The sequence below is a fragment of the Sus scrofa genome, chromosome 1 (assembly GCF_054392235.1).
Source record: "Sus scrofa isolate SSC_HxYL_T2T_F1_AM1 chromosome 1, Sscrofa_HxYL_maternal_Yorkshire_Landrace_v2.0, whole genome shotgun sequence".
In the NCBI taxonomy this organism is placed as follows: domain Eukaryota; kingdom Metazoa; phylum Chordata; class Mammalia; order Artiodactyla; family Suidae; genus Sus; species Sus scrofa.
The window spans coordinates 88,585,128-88,599,824 of NC_139383.1; the positions used below are offsets into that span (position 1 = coordinate 88,585,128).

At 43.0% G+C, this 14,697-nt stretch overlaps 1 protein-coding gene across 8 annotated transcripts in view; it reads right to left on the reverse strand.

Annotated features, from left to right (window-relative positions):
• The window catches only part of MEI4 (meiotic double-stranded break formation protein 4), a 210,813-nt gene extending 196,572 nt beyond the window's left edge, over positions 1-14,241 (reverse strand). For 4 of the 8 annotated variants that reach the window (XM_021092258.2, XM_021092267.2, XM_084964516.1 and 1 more), the window contains exon 1: positions 14,122-14,241. In XM_021092258.2, coding sequence (XP_020947917.1) covers positions 14,122-14,170 — 49 coding nt within the window. In that variant the 5' untranslated portion in view covers positions 14,171-14,241. Of the gene's footprint in view, positions 1-1,095; positions 1,209-12,140; positions 13,811-13,859 lie in introns of those variants that run through there. The other 4 variants (XM_084964502.1, XM_084964521.1, XM_084964510.1 and 1 more) reach the window with 3 other exon arrangements.
• Between the last annotated feature and the right edge of the window lie 456 nt (positions 14,242-14,697).

The window sequence follows — 14,697 nt, forward strand, 5'->3', positions numbered from 1 at the left end:
CTGGAGACGACATGTGGAACTGCTAAAGAAAGAAGCCTCAGAGGAGCACAGCATCTGAAAGGCTGCCAGACAAGGAGAGAGAAGCCTCCAACATTTCTCCAGAAGGCAGAACTGGGCCCCAAACATGGAAATTACAGGGGTACAAATTTCTGATAAATAGATGAATAAAGTATCTAGCAAAAGGAGCTGTCCAAGGGTGGCAGGGGCTGACTTGTGAAGCTATGAAACTCCAGTTACCAGGGAGTTCCCATCATGGGTCAGTGGAAATGAATCTGACTGGGATCCATGAGGACACAGGTTCAATCCCTGGCCTCGCTCAATGGGTTAAGGATCTGGCATTGCCATGAGCTGTGGTGTGGGTAGAAGATGCAGCTCAGATCTGGCATTGCTGTGGTTATAGCATAAGCCGGCAGCTGCAGCTCTGATTCAACTCCTAGCCTGCGACTCTCCATATGCCACAGGTGCAGCCCTAAGAAGACCAAAAAAAAAAAAGAAAAGAAACTCCAATTACTAGAATTGCTCAAGCAGAAGCTGAACGGCCATCTGCCTGAGATGAAGACAGAGTTTAGCACTGATGTGAAGACTATGCAGACTGACCAATGACTTTTCCAATTCTGAGTCCTTGATTGCACAAGTGCCAGTGCAGTGTGGCAGGCAAAAGTTGTAGCTGTGAAGTCAGACAGCCTGGTGAAAAATATAGTCTCCACCACTTATAAGCTCTGCCAAGTTAACCTCTATAATCCTCCATGTGCTTATCTGAAAAAGGAGGCACATAATATAAACTACATCATAGTGGTACTTGTGAGAATTGATATTAATCCATGCACAAGGACTTAACACTGTGCCTGGCACACAGTCAAAGGTCAGTAAAGATTAGCTTATACAGGCATGTGTATTTGGGAGCATGTTATAAAATAAATATACACATATATTTATAATGTATGTTATATACATACACACACACACACACACATATATAAAGTGTGCAAATGTGTTTTTCTATCTCTGTTTTCACTCATACCCAGTGATAAGAAAATTTGAATGTCCAGAGCTGAATTTTTACAGTGTAGTAAATAACAGCATGATAATACTCACCAAAGCAATTAAACCACTTCTCAGTGCAATCATTTCATATTATATGTCTTTTAATTACCAGGAACTGTACAGAAAAGTTCCTCTTTCAAACATCTGAAGTGCCAATTTAAAACCTATGAAAGGAAACATCAACATTTTCTTAAATGAAACAACTATTAAAAATTCAGTCTTTCAGCCTAAGAAGGAATTCCTGACAACCTGCACCTGCACTTACTGTACATTTATGTGCAAATACTGGAGTGTACAAGTGGATGCATACACATACACACACACATACAACTTTTAAATTTTTTTTTTTTTTTTTTACTTTTAGTCTTTTGTCTTTTTAGGGCCACACCCACAGCACGTGGAGGTTCCCAGGCTAGGGGTCCAATTGGAGCTGTTGCCACCCGCCTACACCAGAGCCAAATGTCAGATCCAAGATGACTCTGCAACCCACACCATGGCTCACAACAAGCCGGATCCCTAACCTACTGAGCAAGGCCAGAGATCGAACCCACAACCTCATGGTTCCCAGTCAGATTCGTTTCCTACTGCACCACGATGAGAACTCCTGCACACACATCTTTTACACATGCTTTCTATTTCAAAATTATAAACTACAAAGCCCATGGTTACTTTTAAATTACTTATTAAATTAGCCTTTTTAAATTGTTTTAAATATTTTTAATTTTTTTTTAAATTTTATGGTTGTACCTGTTTGGCACATGGAAGTTCCTAGGCCAGAGACTGAATCTGAGCCACAACTACGACCTACATGGCAGGTGCAGCAACATGGGCTCCTTAACCCACTGAGCAGGGCCAGGGATGGAATCCACACCTCTGCAGTGACCTGGGCTGCTGTAGTTGGATTCTTAACCCACTGTGTCACAGTGGAAACTCCTAGTTTACTTCTTAATAAGCAAAATGATTCCAGGTATTTCTTATCAGGGTCAAGTATTTTATACCTATGTGTGTATTCACAGAAAACAAAGGAGAAATAACCCCAGAGTGTTGCACATGCATGCATTCCAGAGCATCTAGAGATGCTTTCAGGTGGTGGAGAGTAAGCTACAATTTGAGATTAATCTGCCATCACTCTTTTGTCACTCTGGATAAACTGACATTTATTATTCATTGATAAAACATTCAAGAATGGACCTGACTGGTAAAAGGAGGCATCCACATTAGAAAGAACTCAGGTCTGATATCAGACACAACTTAGAATAGATTTACAAGGAGATCCTGCTGAATAGCATTGAGAACTTTGTCTAGATACTCATGTTGCAACAGAAGAAAGGCTGGGGGAAAAATGTAATTGTAATGTATACATATAAGGATAACCTGACCCCCTTGCTGTACAGTGGGAAAATAAAAAAAAAAAAAAAGAAAGAACTCAGGTGATGTCACTGTATTTTACTTCTGCATAGGGTGCTCAACGCTTTTAGATGTCACACTATGACACACTACAGAAAGAAAAAATATTTCCAATAATAGTATTTTTTTTTTTACCATGCAAGAGTATATGAATGGATGTAAATCCATTGATCCCCTAGGAACCCTGTGATATAACTACTATTACCCTTGTTCCATCAGTATATGAACAGGGGGCTCAGGGAGTAATTAGCTCAAAGCCACACATTAAGCAGTGAAGATACACTTTTACCCTAAAACCTTTCATCTTTCTGTACAGTTGGCCATGCGGGCACATTAAATTAGCATATTTTGGTAAAGATAACCTACGTTAATAGATTTTAAGTATAGTAAAATGTATTTAGCCCCAAAACGTCATTGAATATTTGTCATGGATTCTTGCGAGTGTGGTGTCAGACCCAGTCTGTCACCCAAAGACAGCATCAGGAATGCAAGCAGTCTCTCCGGACATTCTAGCACTGAAAATGTTAATTCCCAGAATTCCCACTATGGTGAATTCCCACTATGGTACTAATCCGTTTAGTATCCACGAGAATGTGGGTTCGATCCATGGCCTCACTCAGTGGGTTGGGGGTCCGGCATTGCAGATGCAGCTTGGATCCTGCATTGCTGTAGCTGTGGTGTAGGCTGACAGTTGTAGCTCCAATTCAACCCCTAGCCTGGGAACTTGCATATGTGTGGGTACAGCCCTAAAAAGCAAAGAAAAAAAATGTGATTACCTAACCATCAGCCCTTATGGACTCCTGCCAGACACTCATAATTTCTGCTTATATTAATCCAGGTCCAGCCCTAGAGCAAAACAATATAAAGTCCACTTTCCTGAATCACCCACCAAGGATCTGAAATGAGCAAGTACTCTCTCCCTCACCATAAAGCACCCCAGACCCATTTCTCATAACATCATAACATTAGGCCTTTTTCCATTCTGGCAGAATCTTCTAGTTGTTCTCTGACTTGTCAAAATCCCTCCTCATGAACCCAGCACTAAACCTCCAATTCCAGGATGAATATAATCAGCTATGACCCTTGAACCTTCCTCTTAATGCCACCCAAGATGGTACTAAGTTGTTGAATCCTCAAGTCTCAGTTACAGCTCAGATGGGCATCATGGAAAAACAAAATCTCTTTTCCAAAACTGCTTTTAAGCTTGATTTCTACTGACAGGACCAGTTCTACTGAGCACCCAAAACTCGACCTCTCTCCAAACGGACCACACATTCTTGGGAACATGAGCCTCCATGATCCACGAAGTTTGCTGACAGAACCTCCCTGCCTTGAGCCTAGGCCTGCAGGCTCTCCTCCCAGCCTTTGAAGCCTTCTTCAGGTGCCTGGTCTCAGCTTCCTTCCTCTCTCATCCTGGCTCCATCCCCTGCTCCATTATCTCACTTCCATAGCACACCAGAAACTTGCTCCCATCACAAAGTAGGATCAAGGATTTCCCATTGTGGCACAGCAAAAACAAATCCAACTAGGAACCAGGAGGTTGGGGGGTTTGATTCCTGGCCTTGCTCAGTGGATTAAGGATCCAGTGTTGCCATGACCTGTGGCATAGGTCACAGACACGGCTCGGATCCTGTGTTGCTGTGGCTGTTGTGTAGGTCAGCAGCTGCAGCTCTGATTAGACCTCTAGCCTGGGAACCTCCAAGTGCCAAGAGTGTGGCCCTAAAAAGCAAAAAATAAAATAAAATAAATAACAAGGTAGGATCGACAGCCATTCCGGGGTCCCTCTCCCCAACAGACACAGTGAGATCATCAGACTGGACTCTGCCTTAATCTTCCATCACTTCTAGCACTGGGCTCCATGGCAAAGATTAGGCCACGCTGTACAGGAATGACTGCAGAAAGGAGAGGAAGTGAAACAGCTCACTGACAGAGAGATGGATTCAAGCTAAGACAGGATATGTGAAGGAGACTTAACAAAACGGAATTGAGGGCTGGTGTGGATATATGGAGAAAGGATAAGGCAAGGGCAGGGGGTGAGAAAGCTTCAGCCTGGCTGGTGCGTGAAGCCTCAGAAGGAAGTGTGAACACCTCTGCACACCAGACATGATGTGTTCACTTTAGCTCCAGGGCCTCATGTCATCACCTCTTTCAAATTCTGTGATGGAGAATATAGTAGCACTATTTGGGACTAAGGAGACTGAGGTTCAGAGGGAACTTTCTCCAGGCTATCCAGGTAACCACTGGTAGAACACTACTTTTTAATAATCATCTCTTTGCACACGTTCTTTCTGCAACATGGTGCCTATGCCTGGGAGTAGTAATTGCACGTCACCTGGATACAGGCTTCCTGCAACCATCCTGTGGTTATCTTGTGTCTGCCTGGATGAGCATGTCAGCTTATCGATCACCAAAGCAGACACATGCGCACACGTGTGCACATGCGCGCGCATGCACACACACACACACACTGGCAGGCATGCCAACTCCATAAGAACTGCCAGATAAGGGATCTGTACCCGCCAAAATGGCCTGGTGAGACAGAAAAGAGCAATACCTCATGTAAATCAATGCTGAAAAACACCATCAGAAATCATTTCAAATATGCCTTAGGAGGAAAGAATAACAGAAGGAACAGTAGAACAGGGTCAGGAGCCAGGCTTCCAAGCTCTGCCCTCTACTAGCTATGTGATTTTAGGTTTCTGGACCTCTCTGTGCCTCAGTTTGATAATCCGTAAAGTAGGAATCAAAAGAGAACTCAACTTGTCAAGTGACTGAGGCAGGTGATCCCTATGAACTCTATCGGGCACACAGTGAACATTTGATGCAAGACTTGAGACCAGCAGGTGGTCAGGAGTCCATCTTTGGCCCACTGTCTCCTAAGTGGAGTAGGAGCTTGGAGAAAGAGAGCTGTATGGGCTGACAGAAACAGGATGAGCCAGGACCTCTGAAGCCAGCCTTGGAAATCTGAAGGATGAGAAAACTCAGAGAGACAAAGAGGGGGCTGGGTGGAGAGTACAGCAGGCAGCAGATAAAGGCGAGCATATTTGTGCAAGTGTGCATCAGTCACCTTGACAAAAGAATCAATAAGGTATTTGGGGGAAGAAAGGGAAACAATACAGGACAGGAAGGTTGAGATCATGAAGGTCAGAGGCATCTGAACTTGCTGCCACTGAGGGCTCGAAACAGGTGTGGTCTTCAGAGCAGTGGAGAGCAATGGCCTGAGAAAGGGAGCAGTTTAGAAAGAGGATGCTACTGGGTGGGAAGGAGATCAAGGACTGTTGACACCACACTGTGAATAAGGGCTAGAAGGAGAGGCAGGCCAGGACACTCAAGTGTGCTCAGAGAATACAAGATATCCAAAAATGTTTGTGAAATGGCTGGGCTTGCTGCCAGATTTGGAAAAAGTGAAGAGTCTCGAATGTGATTCTGATACTAGGCCAGGGCGTGATGGACCCCAATCAGAAACTCATCTAAAATCACTGGAAAGTATCAAAATGTACAAAATTATGCTGATAAAATATTTACTCAAACCACTGGAACTATTCTCAGAAATTATTTCCTTAATTCTTTACCGAACCTTCATTTTTTATCAATGAGTGATGAAAAGGAGGTAAGCACATTAATAATTAAAGAAGCCAGCTTCCTGCCAAGTAGTTTGAATCAATGCCTTTCTCAGTGATCTTATGCAGGAGCCATATTTTTGGAATTTGCTGGGAAACGGGGAATTGGTCTATTATTTATTACTAAAGAATTCTGCATCAGCGATGTAGTATGAAATGTCCCTTTGGGGCATTCACTTTGAGCTGAAACACTGCTTCACTCCCTACCTCCAATGATGCTATAGTTACTTGCCTGAGTGTATTCATCTCTTTTTATTTTATTTTATCATTTTGTTTTAAGATTTTTAGTTTTTCTATTATAGTTAATTGTACAGTTCTTTTTAAATCACTATGATTTGGGTTTGGGGAAACTGATTTTGATGAAGAGAGTTTATTGGTAACATAAGTCATTTAAAAAATCTATAGATTCTATATAGATAAAATTGTGCTTGGAAATTATCAAATAAATAGACGGATGACAGATGGTAGATGAATTTTTTCAGTTAAAAGGCAAGGAAATCTTATAAGAATAGATGCTTTAGGCATCATATTTATAAAAATGGAATTTTTTCAGAAAGCAGCAACTTCTTGGGGACTACATAAAAGTTTTGAGCACTGTCACAAAAAGGCAGATTGTCATGAGAAACTTACATTCTGTATATTCCCAACAAATATACATCATTTATTGGCTATGCCAGGCACTGTAAATAGGGATGATCTTTTGTTTGTTAGTTTTTTTTTTCCTATCAGGTGAAGCCAACAAATAAGAAAATAAATAAAATGCCAACTAATGCATGAATAACAGAACTTGGGATAAAGTAAACTAATAGTAAAGTTTGATCCCTGGCCTCGCTCAGTGGTATGAGGATCCCGTATTGCTGTGGCTCTGGCATAGGCTGGCGGCTACAGCTCAAATTAGACTCCCTAGCCTGGGAACCTCCATATGCCACCAGTGCAGCCCTAGAAAAGACAAAAAAAAAAAAAAAAAGAAGAAGCAGGCATTTCACCTCAGAAGTAACCCAAATTTCAACTCAATTTCACTTAAAAAAAAAAAAAGAGTTGAAAAGAAAAAGATCATAAACCATCAGCTATTACAAACCAATGGAGAAGTCATTGTAAAGAATCTTAAGTATGTTTTGTTTGGTTTTTTAATCTTGAAAGAAAAAATTCATGAAAGTAGAAGGAAGGCATAGGAAAAGGAGCCATCAGCAAAGATCCCCGGCATATAATTCCTAGCAATTATTAAAGATTAAGAAAGCCACATCTCTTTCTCCAGAAATCAAAATTATTTTCTAATGGGTTGTTTTCATTGTTCTATTCACCCAGATTAAACCAAGCCACACATTAAGTACAAAAGGATTTATTTTCCAGAATTCTGCCGTGGTGAAAGCAATCTAATCAAAAACCAAATGGGGCATGAGCTCACTGAATAAATTGGAAGGAAGAATTAAAGAAGCTGACAGATACTTTGAAGGCTTATTAAAAAAGAAATTGGACTTTCATTATAAAAATGGACTTGAATGATACACTTAAGAACCTACTTCAGAATATTTCCTTAAAGTCAACTTGATTATCAGTCCCAAAATATTGCATTTCAATATTTTTTTTATATTTCCAAAATGCAAGAGGTACAGTAATGGCATATACATAGTAAATATCCCCAAAATAAAACAAACAAAATACTAAAAAACCTATGAATCTGCTTATATCTGATGTTCAGATTTAAAACCTCAATAAAAAATTCAGCCAAATACTTTAAATAGTGCCCCAAAAGTACTTAAAGGAAAATAAATGTACTCTTAAAATCTGAGGAAAAACAAAAGAAAACCAGATGGTAGACCTAGCCCTCTAAAGATCTGTAATTTATAAACTACTTTACTCCCTTGAGGATAGCTTGTAGGTATAGATAAATCCAATTCAGGGAAAAAATTTAGCCATCATCAAAAGCAACTGTTCATACAAGTGATGCTTAAGTCAACGGAGATAAGGAGTTCCTGCTGTGGCAGAATGGATTATGAATCCCACTGCAGCGGCTCAGGTCAGTGTGGAGGCACAATCCCTGGCCCAGTGGAGTGGGTCAAAGGATCCAGCATAGGTTGCAGCTGCAGCATAGGTTGCAGCTGCAGCTCTGATTTGATCCCTGGCCCGGGAACTACCATATGCCAAAGGGGTGGCCACAAAGAAATAATTTAAAAATATAGAAAAAATAATCAGCGGAGGTGGGGAGGGACTAGAGTGGGGTCAGACCTGTTCCCCTTGCATTTCCAAGCAAGAAAGGAGGAAGTACGGATCTTCTCAAAATCATGAAGGCAGTAAGCCTTCTGAGTAGTCACCATGCCAGTGCTCACTCAGCATGATCGGACAATGCAGAGGAAAAGAGCTTCTGCTCCAGGCACCCAGCTTTTAAATAGATTGAGCTGGTCAAGGAACTCAAAACCCTGCCCTCTGAAGAACAGAGAAATGAAATGCAAATTGGACTTGTTTCATGAAACCCTGGGGGACAGGATGAGGGCAGAGGGTGGAAGTTGTCTCTACATATTCTACCATTCTATCAGGCAGATGTGGCTGAAGACCTGTGAGGGAACTTTAGGAGTACTGAGTTCCCTGCTGTACAAGGTATTCAAGTAGAGTGAAAAATGAAAGACACGGAGCAGAACACACCCAAACTCTGAAGAGTTAGATCACCTTCCAGAATAACTTGCTTCCTGAGATTTTGTGATTCTAAGAAACAGAAGCCATAGCCACTCACTTCAGGGGACTTAAACATCTTTCAGTCACAGTGACATACAATAGGTGTCTTTGATTTGGAGGGTTTTTTGGGGGGTCTTTTTGCCATTTCTTGGGCTGCCCCTGCAGCATATGGAGGTTCCCAGGCCAGGGGTTGAATCAGAGCTGTAGCCACCGGCGTACGCCAGAGGCACAGCAACACGGGATCTGAGCAGCATCTGCAACCTACACCACAGCTCACGGCAATGCCGGATCCTTAACCCACTGAGCAAGGCTAGGGATCAAACCCGCAACCTCATGGTTCCTAGTCAGATTTGTTAACCGCTAAGCCACGATGGGAATTCCAATAGGTGTCTTTGAAAAAATGTTAAGGATACTCTATTCATTAGGCTGAAGGAAGAAAGCTCTTGGTACCTCAATTTGGGTAATGTGAGGAGAGTTTAATAAAGAGACTAATTTTAAAGGTGTCTGAAACCCAAGGGGGGTAAGACAATGTTCTGGGGGCCAGTAACACCAGAATGGGCCAGGGTGTCTTTCACTTCCCTGGGCCTTAAAGGATGAGAAGAAGAAGCAGGGACTGGAACAGAGAGAGACCCCTGAAAGCAGAGGACGGGGTGGCAGGAGCTGTGACCTTCCATTCTCCAGGATCACCTTCAGGACCACAGAGGGAGCAGGGACCGGTGTGAACCTGAGAGGCGGAGGGACAGAAAAAGATCCCAAAGGCCAACAGGGAACCATCCAGCACAAATGTGAGTGAAGCCACGGAAAATGGGACAAACATGAAAGCCCCAGACTGGGGAAGAGGCTGGACTGCCTTTTCCATCCAGGCCCTGGGGCATCATAGGTCTCTGTTCTTCATTATGCATTTACAGCACTGGCCCTTTCTCATTCTTCAGACGGCCCCCGTATGTGTTCTCTGAACTAAGCTCTCCGCTGAAATAGAATTGCTCTACCTTACATGGTAGCACCATAGAATACATGCTATAGAACCTGAAAATCTGTTTATGCAACCATCCTCCTTTCGTCAGGTAATTCTCCATCTGGGATCCGTGCTACTCATTCCTTTATTCAACAGAGATGCTTAATTATCTCCTGACAGGTGCTGTGTTAGACCTGGAGCCACAACGGTTAGCAAGACAAGTCCATCTCTGGTTTCATAGAGCTATCAGCTGACTGCCAAGCATTGCCTTCTGAAACACCCTCTGTTCAGTAAAGGAATCTCAGAAGTACTGTGGGTCAGACATTGGCAAACTGTGGTGCACAAGCCAAATCTGGGTGGCCTTCTCCCCAAAACCACTTTTTTTTTTTACTGAAGAGCCATGTCCTTTAGCCTATGTATTGTCCATCGCTACTACAGTGCTACAACTTCAGAGCTGCATAGTTGCTAAAGAAAGAGCAGGACCCTCAAAGCCTGATATATTACTAATTGGTCTTGTACAGATAAATTCTGCCAGTGCTTGCTCTCAATAAAAGCTAAGGCTTTGAGGATAAATATATTAAAGGACACATACTGTCACTCATAAAACATCCCTGTGTGCCCTGGTCACAAACCAAGCCATGATGGGGGTTGGCTTCCTGCAGGGTTGCACTTCTACTGCTCTAAGTTGTTGTTTTTTTTTTTTTTTTAATCACCTTTCACTGTAAAGACAGAGAGTAAAAAATGTATCATGTGGTTAATGTCTTCTATCAATAGCTAAGTCTCTTCAGATGATGTTCATATTGTCTAGCCTTTTTTTTTTTTTTTTAAGGGTCACACCCAGGACATATGGAAGTTCCCAGGTTAGGGGATGAATTACAGCTGCCGGCCTACACCACAGCCACAGCAATGCCAGATCCGAGCCTAGTCTGTGACCTACACCCTACACTACACCTCATGGCAATGCCGGATCCTTAACCCACTGAGCAAGGCCAGGGATCAAACCCACATCTTCATGGATACTAGTTGGATTTGTTTCCACTACACCACAATGGGAACTCCTAGATGACATTCATGTTGTCATATATCTAGTCTTTTGACTAATCAGAGTTCTTCCACATAACATAAGGTCCATTTTTTTCAAAGGACCTTTTCACTGAATCATATCAAACAAATTCTGACAGAGGTGATTTTAGGCTATCTTTTAAACTGAACAATAAAATCGATTGTAAAAGCACTTAGCCAACACTCAAGTGCTATATAAATGCAAAATCATAGCAGCAACAGTACCTTCACTTCCCTGCAGATGGAAACATGAGTGGATGTTTATTCCCCAATCACTTGACCCAGACAGTATTAAAATTTTAAATGAAAGAAAGAAAAAAAAAACCAAAAAACTAGCTTTCATTGGCTGTTACCAAAAATTCCTAATAAGAAGTGACAGGATCTGGGCTGCTTGTGGTTTCCACCAAAGGATGTTAAGAGGCTAAATCAGTTGTGGCTGTGGCTGACCATCGATCTGCCATTCCCAAAACCCTTTTCATTCCCTAATGGGAATCACTGTAGCATGAATAAAATTAAACGGCCATTTAGTTCCTATGCAGTCTCTACAATGAAGCAATAGCAGGCTTGAGAAAGATCCTGCCAAGCCTTGGTTCCTGAACATTTTCCCACCCCACTAACCACTGATACTATACACTTCAAATGCTCAAGAGAAAAGACTGAGCCCAACAATGAATAGAGAACCAGGAATGAGATGATGACAGGAGGCAGTATAGGGAAGCGACAGATAATATGGTAACAAGAGAGGCTTCTGTTAGGTACAAGCTTAAACATTCTATCATTAGAAACACCTTCCTTTATACCCTGAGACCATGTCAGTTCCCTGTAATACATATGCTCTAATGTTCATACTCTTGTATCACAATGGATAGAGCTGTATAATTCCTTATTTCATCAGTCATTTGATGTTGATGGTCTGCGGTGTCAAGAGAACTCCACTGAGCTCACGACCTATCACTGCAGAGCAGAAATCCAATTGCAAACACAGGATGAGCACTGAAAAAAAATATTAGCTGACTGACCTGACAAGTGAATGGACAAGTAAGCAAGCTGGATCCTGGGCCCCCTGCTAGCATATAAGAAAGCCCTGGTCCTTCTGTAATATGCTGCTCAAAACTAATGGCCAGTGCCTTCCTGTCCTTATAGACCATGAGTTAAGCTCTAGGAATATGCAATAATTTCACACCAGCTCCTGCAAGCTTTGCCACCAACCATCTCCTCTCTTCTCTTTCCATCTCTCCTCTGTCCTGACTTTTCTCTCTCAATATATCATCATGCTCAGGTTGCTCCCAGATGTAAAAAAAAAAAAAAAAAAAAAAAAAAACTACCCCATCAAGCCCACCCCCAGCTGTTCTTACTAAAGTTGAAAATGACATCATACTTACCAAACCTGATGCGTACTTGGAAATTCTCATTACACTTCTCTGAACACCTGACCCAAATGACCACTCCTCTATTCTTAAAAACCCTGGATCTCGGACTTTGTTGCCTCTATTCCCGATTACCTTTCTACGCCATGTCTCTCAATCCTACAACCTAATATATCTAAAAATATGTCCAGTTTTCCCCCAAACCATTAACACTTCTTGTCTTTAGGACTGTACCAGCCTTCTGACAGCCCTTGAAGCCCCTTCAATCCATTCTTCACACTGAAGTCACATGTTCACCTCAGTCAGTAATACTCCAAAGTAATTTAAATTGTGACTCTGACCCTCAGCTTCAAGTGCCTTTGCACAGCAGAGCTTAAGGTACACTTGACATACACACGTCCCATTAAAAATCCAGAAGTATTCTGTCTGATCCTCACCACAATATCCAGCAGACTCCTAACATATTTATATGTTAAAACATATTTAAGGTACCATTTTCTAAACCTTAACAAGGCTTCTGAAATACTTGTTTTGGAAAGCTGGTTCCAAATACTGAATATTTCTTTTCATTCACAAAAAGAAAAAAAAAAAAAAGAATAAAAATCTTACTCAGAGTCATCAATGTGTGCTCCTGACCTTCATCCCCAAGTTGTATCTCAGTATTTTGTCATTTGCTCTACAAGTCATCCAGATTATGCATGTTCCAAATTATACACACTCTTCATTCCATTTAATCAATGACCCTTCTAGAGCAGTCACTCTTCCCAAGTAAAAACAAGTAAAATAGTAGATAACAACACAGAAACCTCTGCCAAGTGACTGAGTCTCATGGCAGCCACATGATACACTGTAAATCCCTGGATCTTAAAAAGAAAAAAGGCAATGCAAGCAATCCCAAGAAAGTGACTGATGTGTGCATGAGTGGCCACGAATATTGCACCTGAAAAAAATACGTCCTATTCATAAACAGTCAGTGTGTTACTATGGAGTTTTTCTATATTATGAGCCCTTTATAAATACTAAACAACAGTATATGTCTTTATAATCTACGGATCCTGATGGAGTTCAAGTCCAAAATGCATTTCTGCACTTCCAGATTACAAGGCTATTCAAAGCCTTTCATAATTCAATCCAAACCGGAATTCAAGTCCAAAATACATTTCTGCACTTCCAGATTACAAGGCTATTCAAAGTCTTTCATAATCCAATCCAAACCGCTTCCTTGGTCTTGTTTCCTGCCACTAGACATTCTAGTCCACTAAAACATTGTTTCCTCCAGAGTTCTGGGTTCTCACCTTTACTCTTGCTATTTTCATCTGTAAAGTATTCCAGCTTCTGCCCCTACTCCTCAAATATCTGGCATTTACACCTCCATACGGTGCCACCTTCTCCATGAAGCTTCTCTGTCCCACAGCATTTTATCAGATCCCCCTCCCGCAAGCTTGCCCTTTCCTGGCGTGTTTCCTAGTATCTCCACATACATCTCTAGCCCGGGCCTGTGAGGTCCTGGAGGGAGAAGGTGGCACGTGTCCCATCCCTGACACTTACAGCACTTCACCCAGTTTCTCCAGTGCAATGGAGGGCTCCATAAAACATCTGCTCAATGAACACATCCAACCCCACCGATGGCCTCAATAGGCACAGGCCTATCCTATCCTTCTCTAGGAAGGAACCTTACTGTTGGTCAGGACAGGCTGGAACCTGCCAGGAATCAGGAACACGGGAGAAACCTACCAACTCCTGGGCCAAGGCCCCCTTCTAACTTCCAGAAGCTCTCGCACAGGTGCAATCGATTTAATAGCAAATAGGTATAGATGCCCACTGACAGCACGTTCGGAGCTCCACGCAGCGGTGCGAAGGGCACGAAATCCGTGGGAACCCAGGCCACTTGCGCAGCAGGCAGGACCACGGGGCGCGGTGGGGAAGGGGAAGGAAAGGCGAGAGGAGGAAAAGGAGGAGTGGGGAGAGATAGGGGGCAGGGCTCCTCCCCACCTACCTTCTGGGCTCCAGCTAAGAATGGAGGGTGCGCTTGGCTGGGAGTCCATGCAGGCGGGAGGGGAGCACGGGCCCAGAGCCAAACCTGCCTTCCGCCCTCAGGGAACTGGCAGCGCGCGGGGCGGACCCGCGGCCACGCGCCCACAAGGCCCCGCGGCGCGCTCGGCCGTCGGCGCCGGGGGCTGCGGGGCTGCGGGGCTGCGAGGCTGAGCGGCGGCCGGGAGAGCGCCGCCCGCCGGCGTGGGAGCATGTGCGCCCGGGTCTCCGCTCCAGGAAGGCGCCGCGAGAATGGAGGAAGAGGAAAAGCAGCGTTGCTTTCCTGGGGAGGGCGCCCCCTCGTCCTTAAACCCTGAAGGTGAAAACCAGGCCTTGAAGAAACAGAAGAAAAAGGAAAAAAAAGGCCTTGGGGAGAGTCTTCCTGTAAAGAGATGCTTTGATTCTAGCGGGGGAGGGGACAACTTGGCGAAGAAAAGACGAATTCCAAAACGACTTGTATGTTGATTATTCTAGAGTGTGCTCGCTTTTCACCTTGCACATCGTATTTTTATCATTATTATTATTATCTTTTTTAAAATTT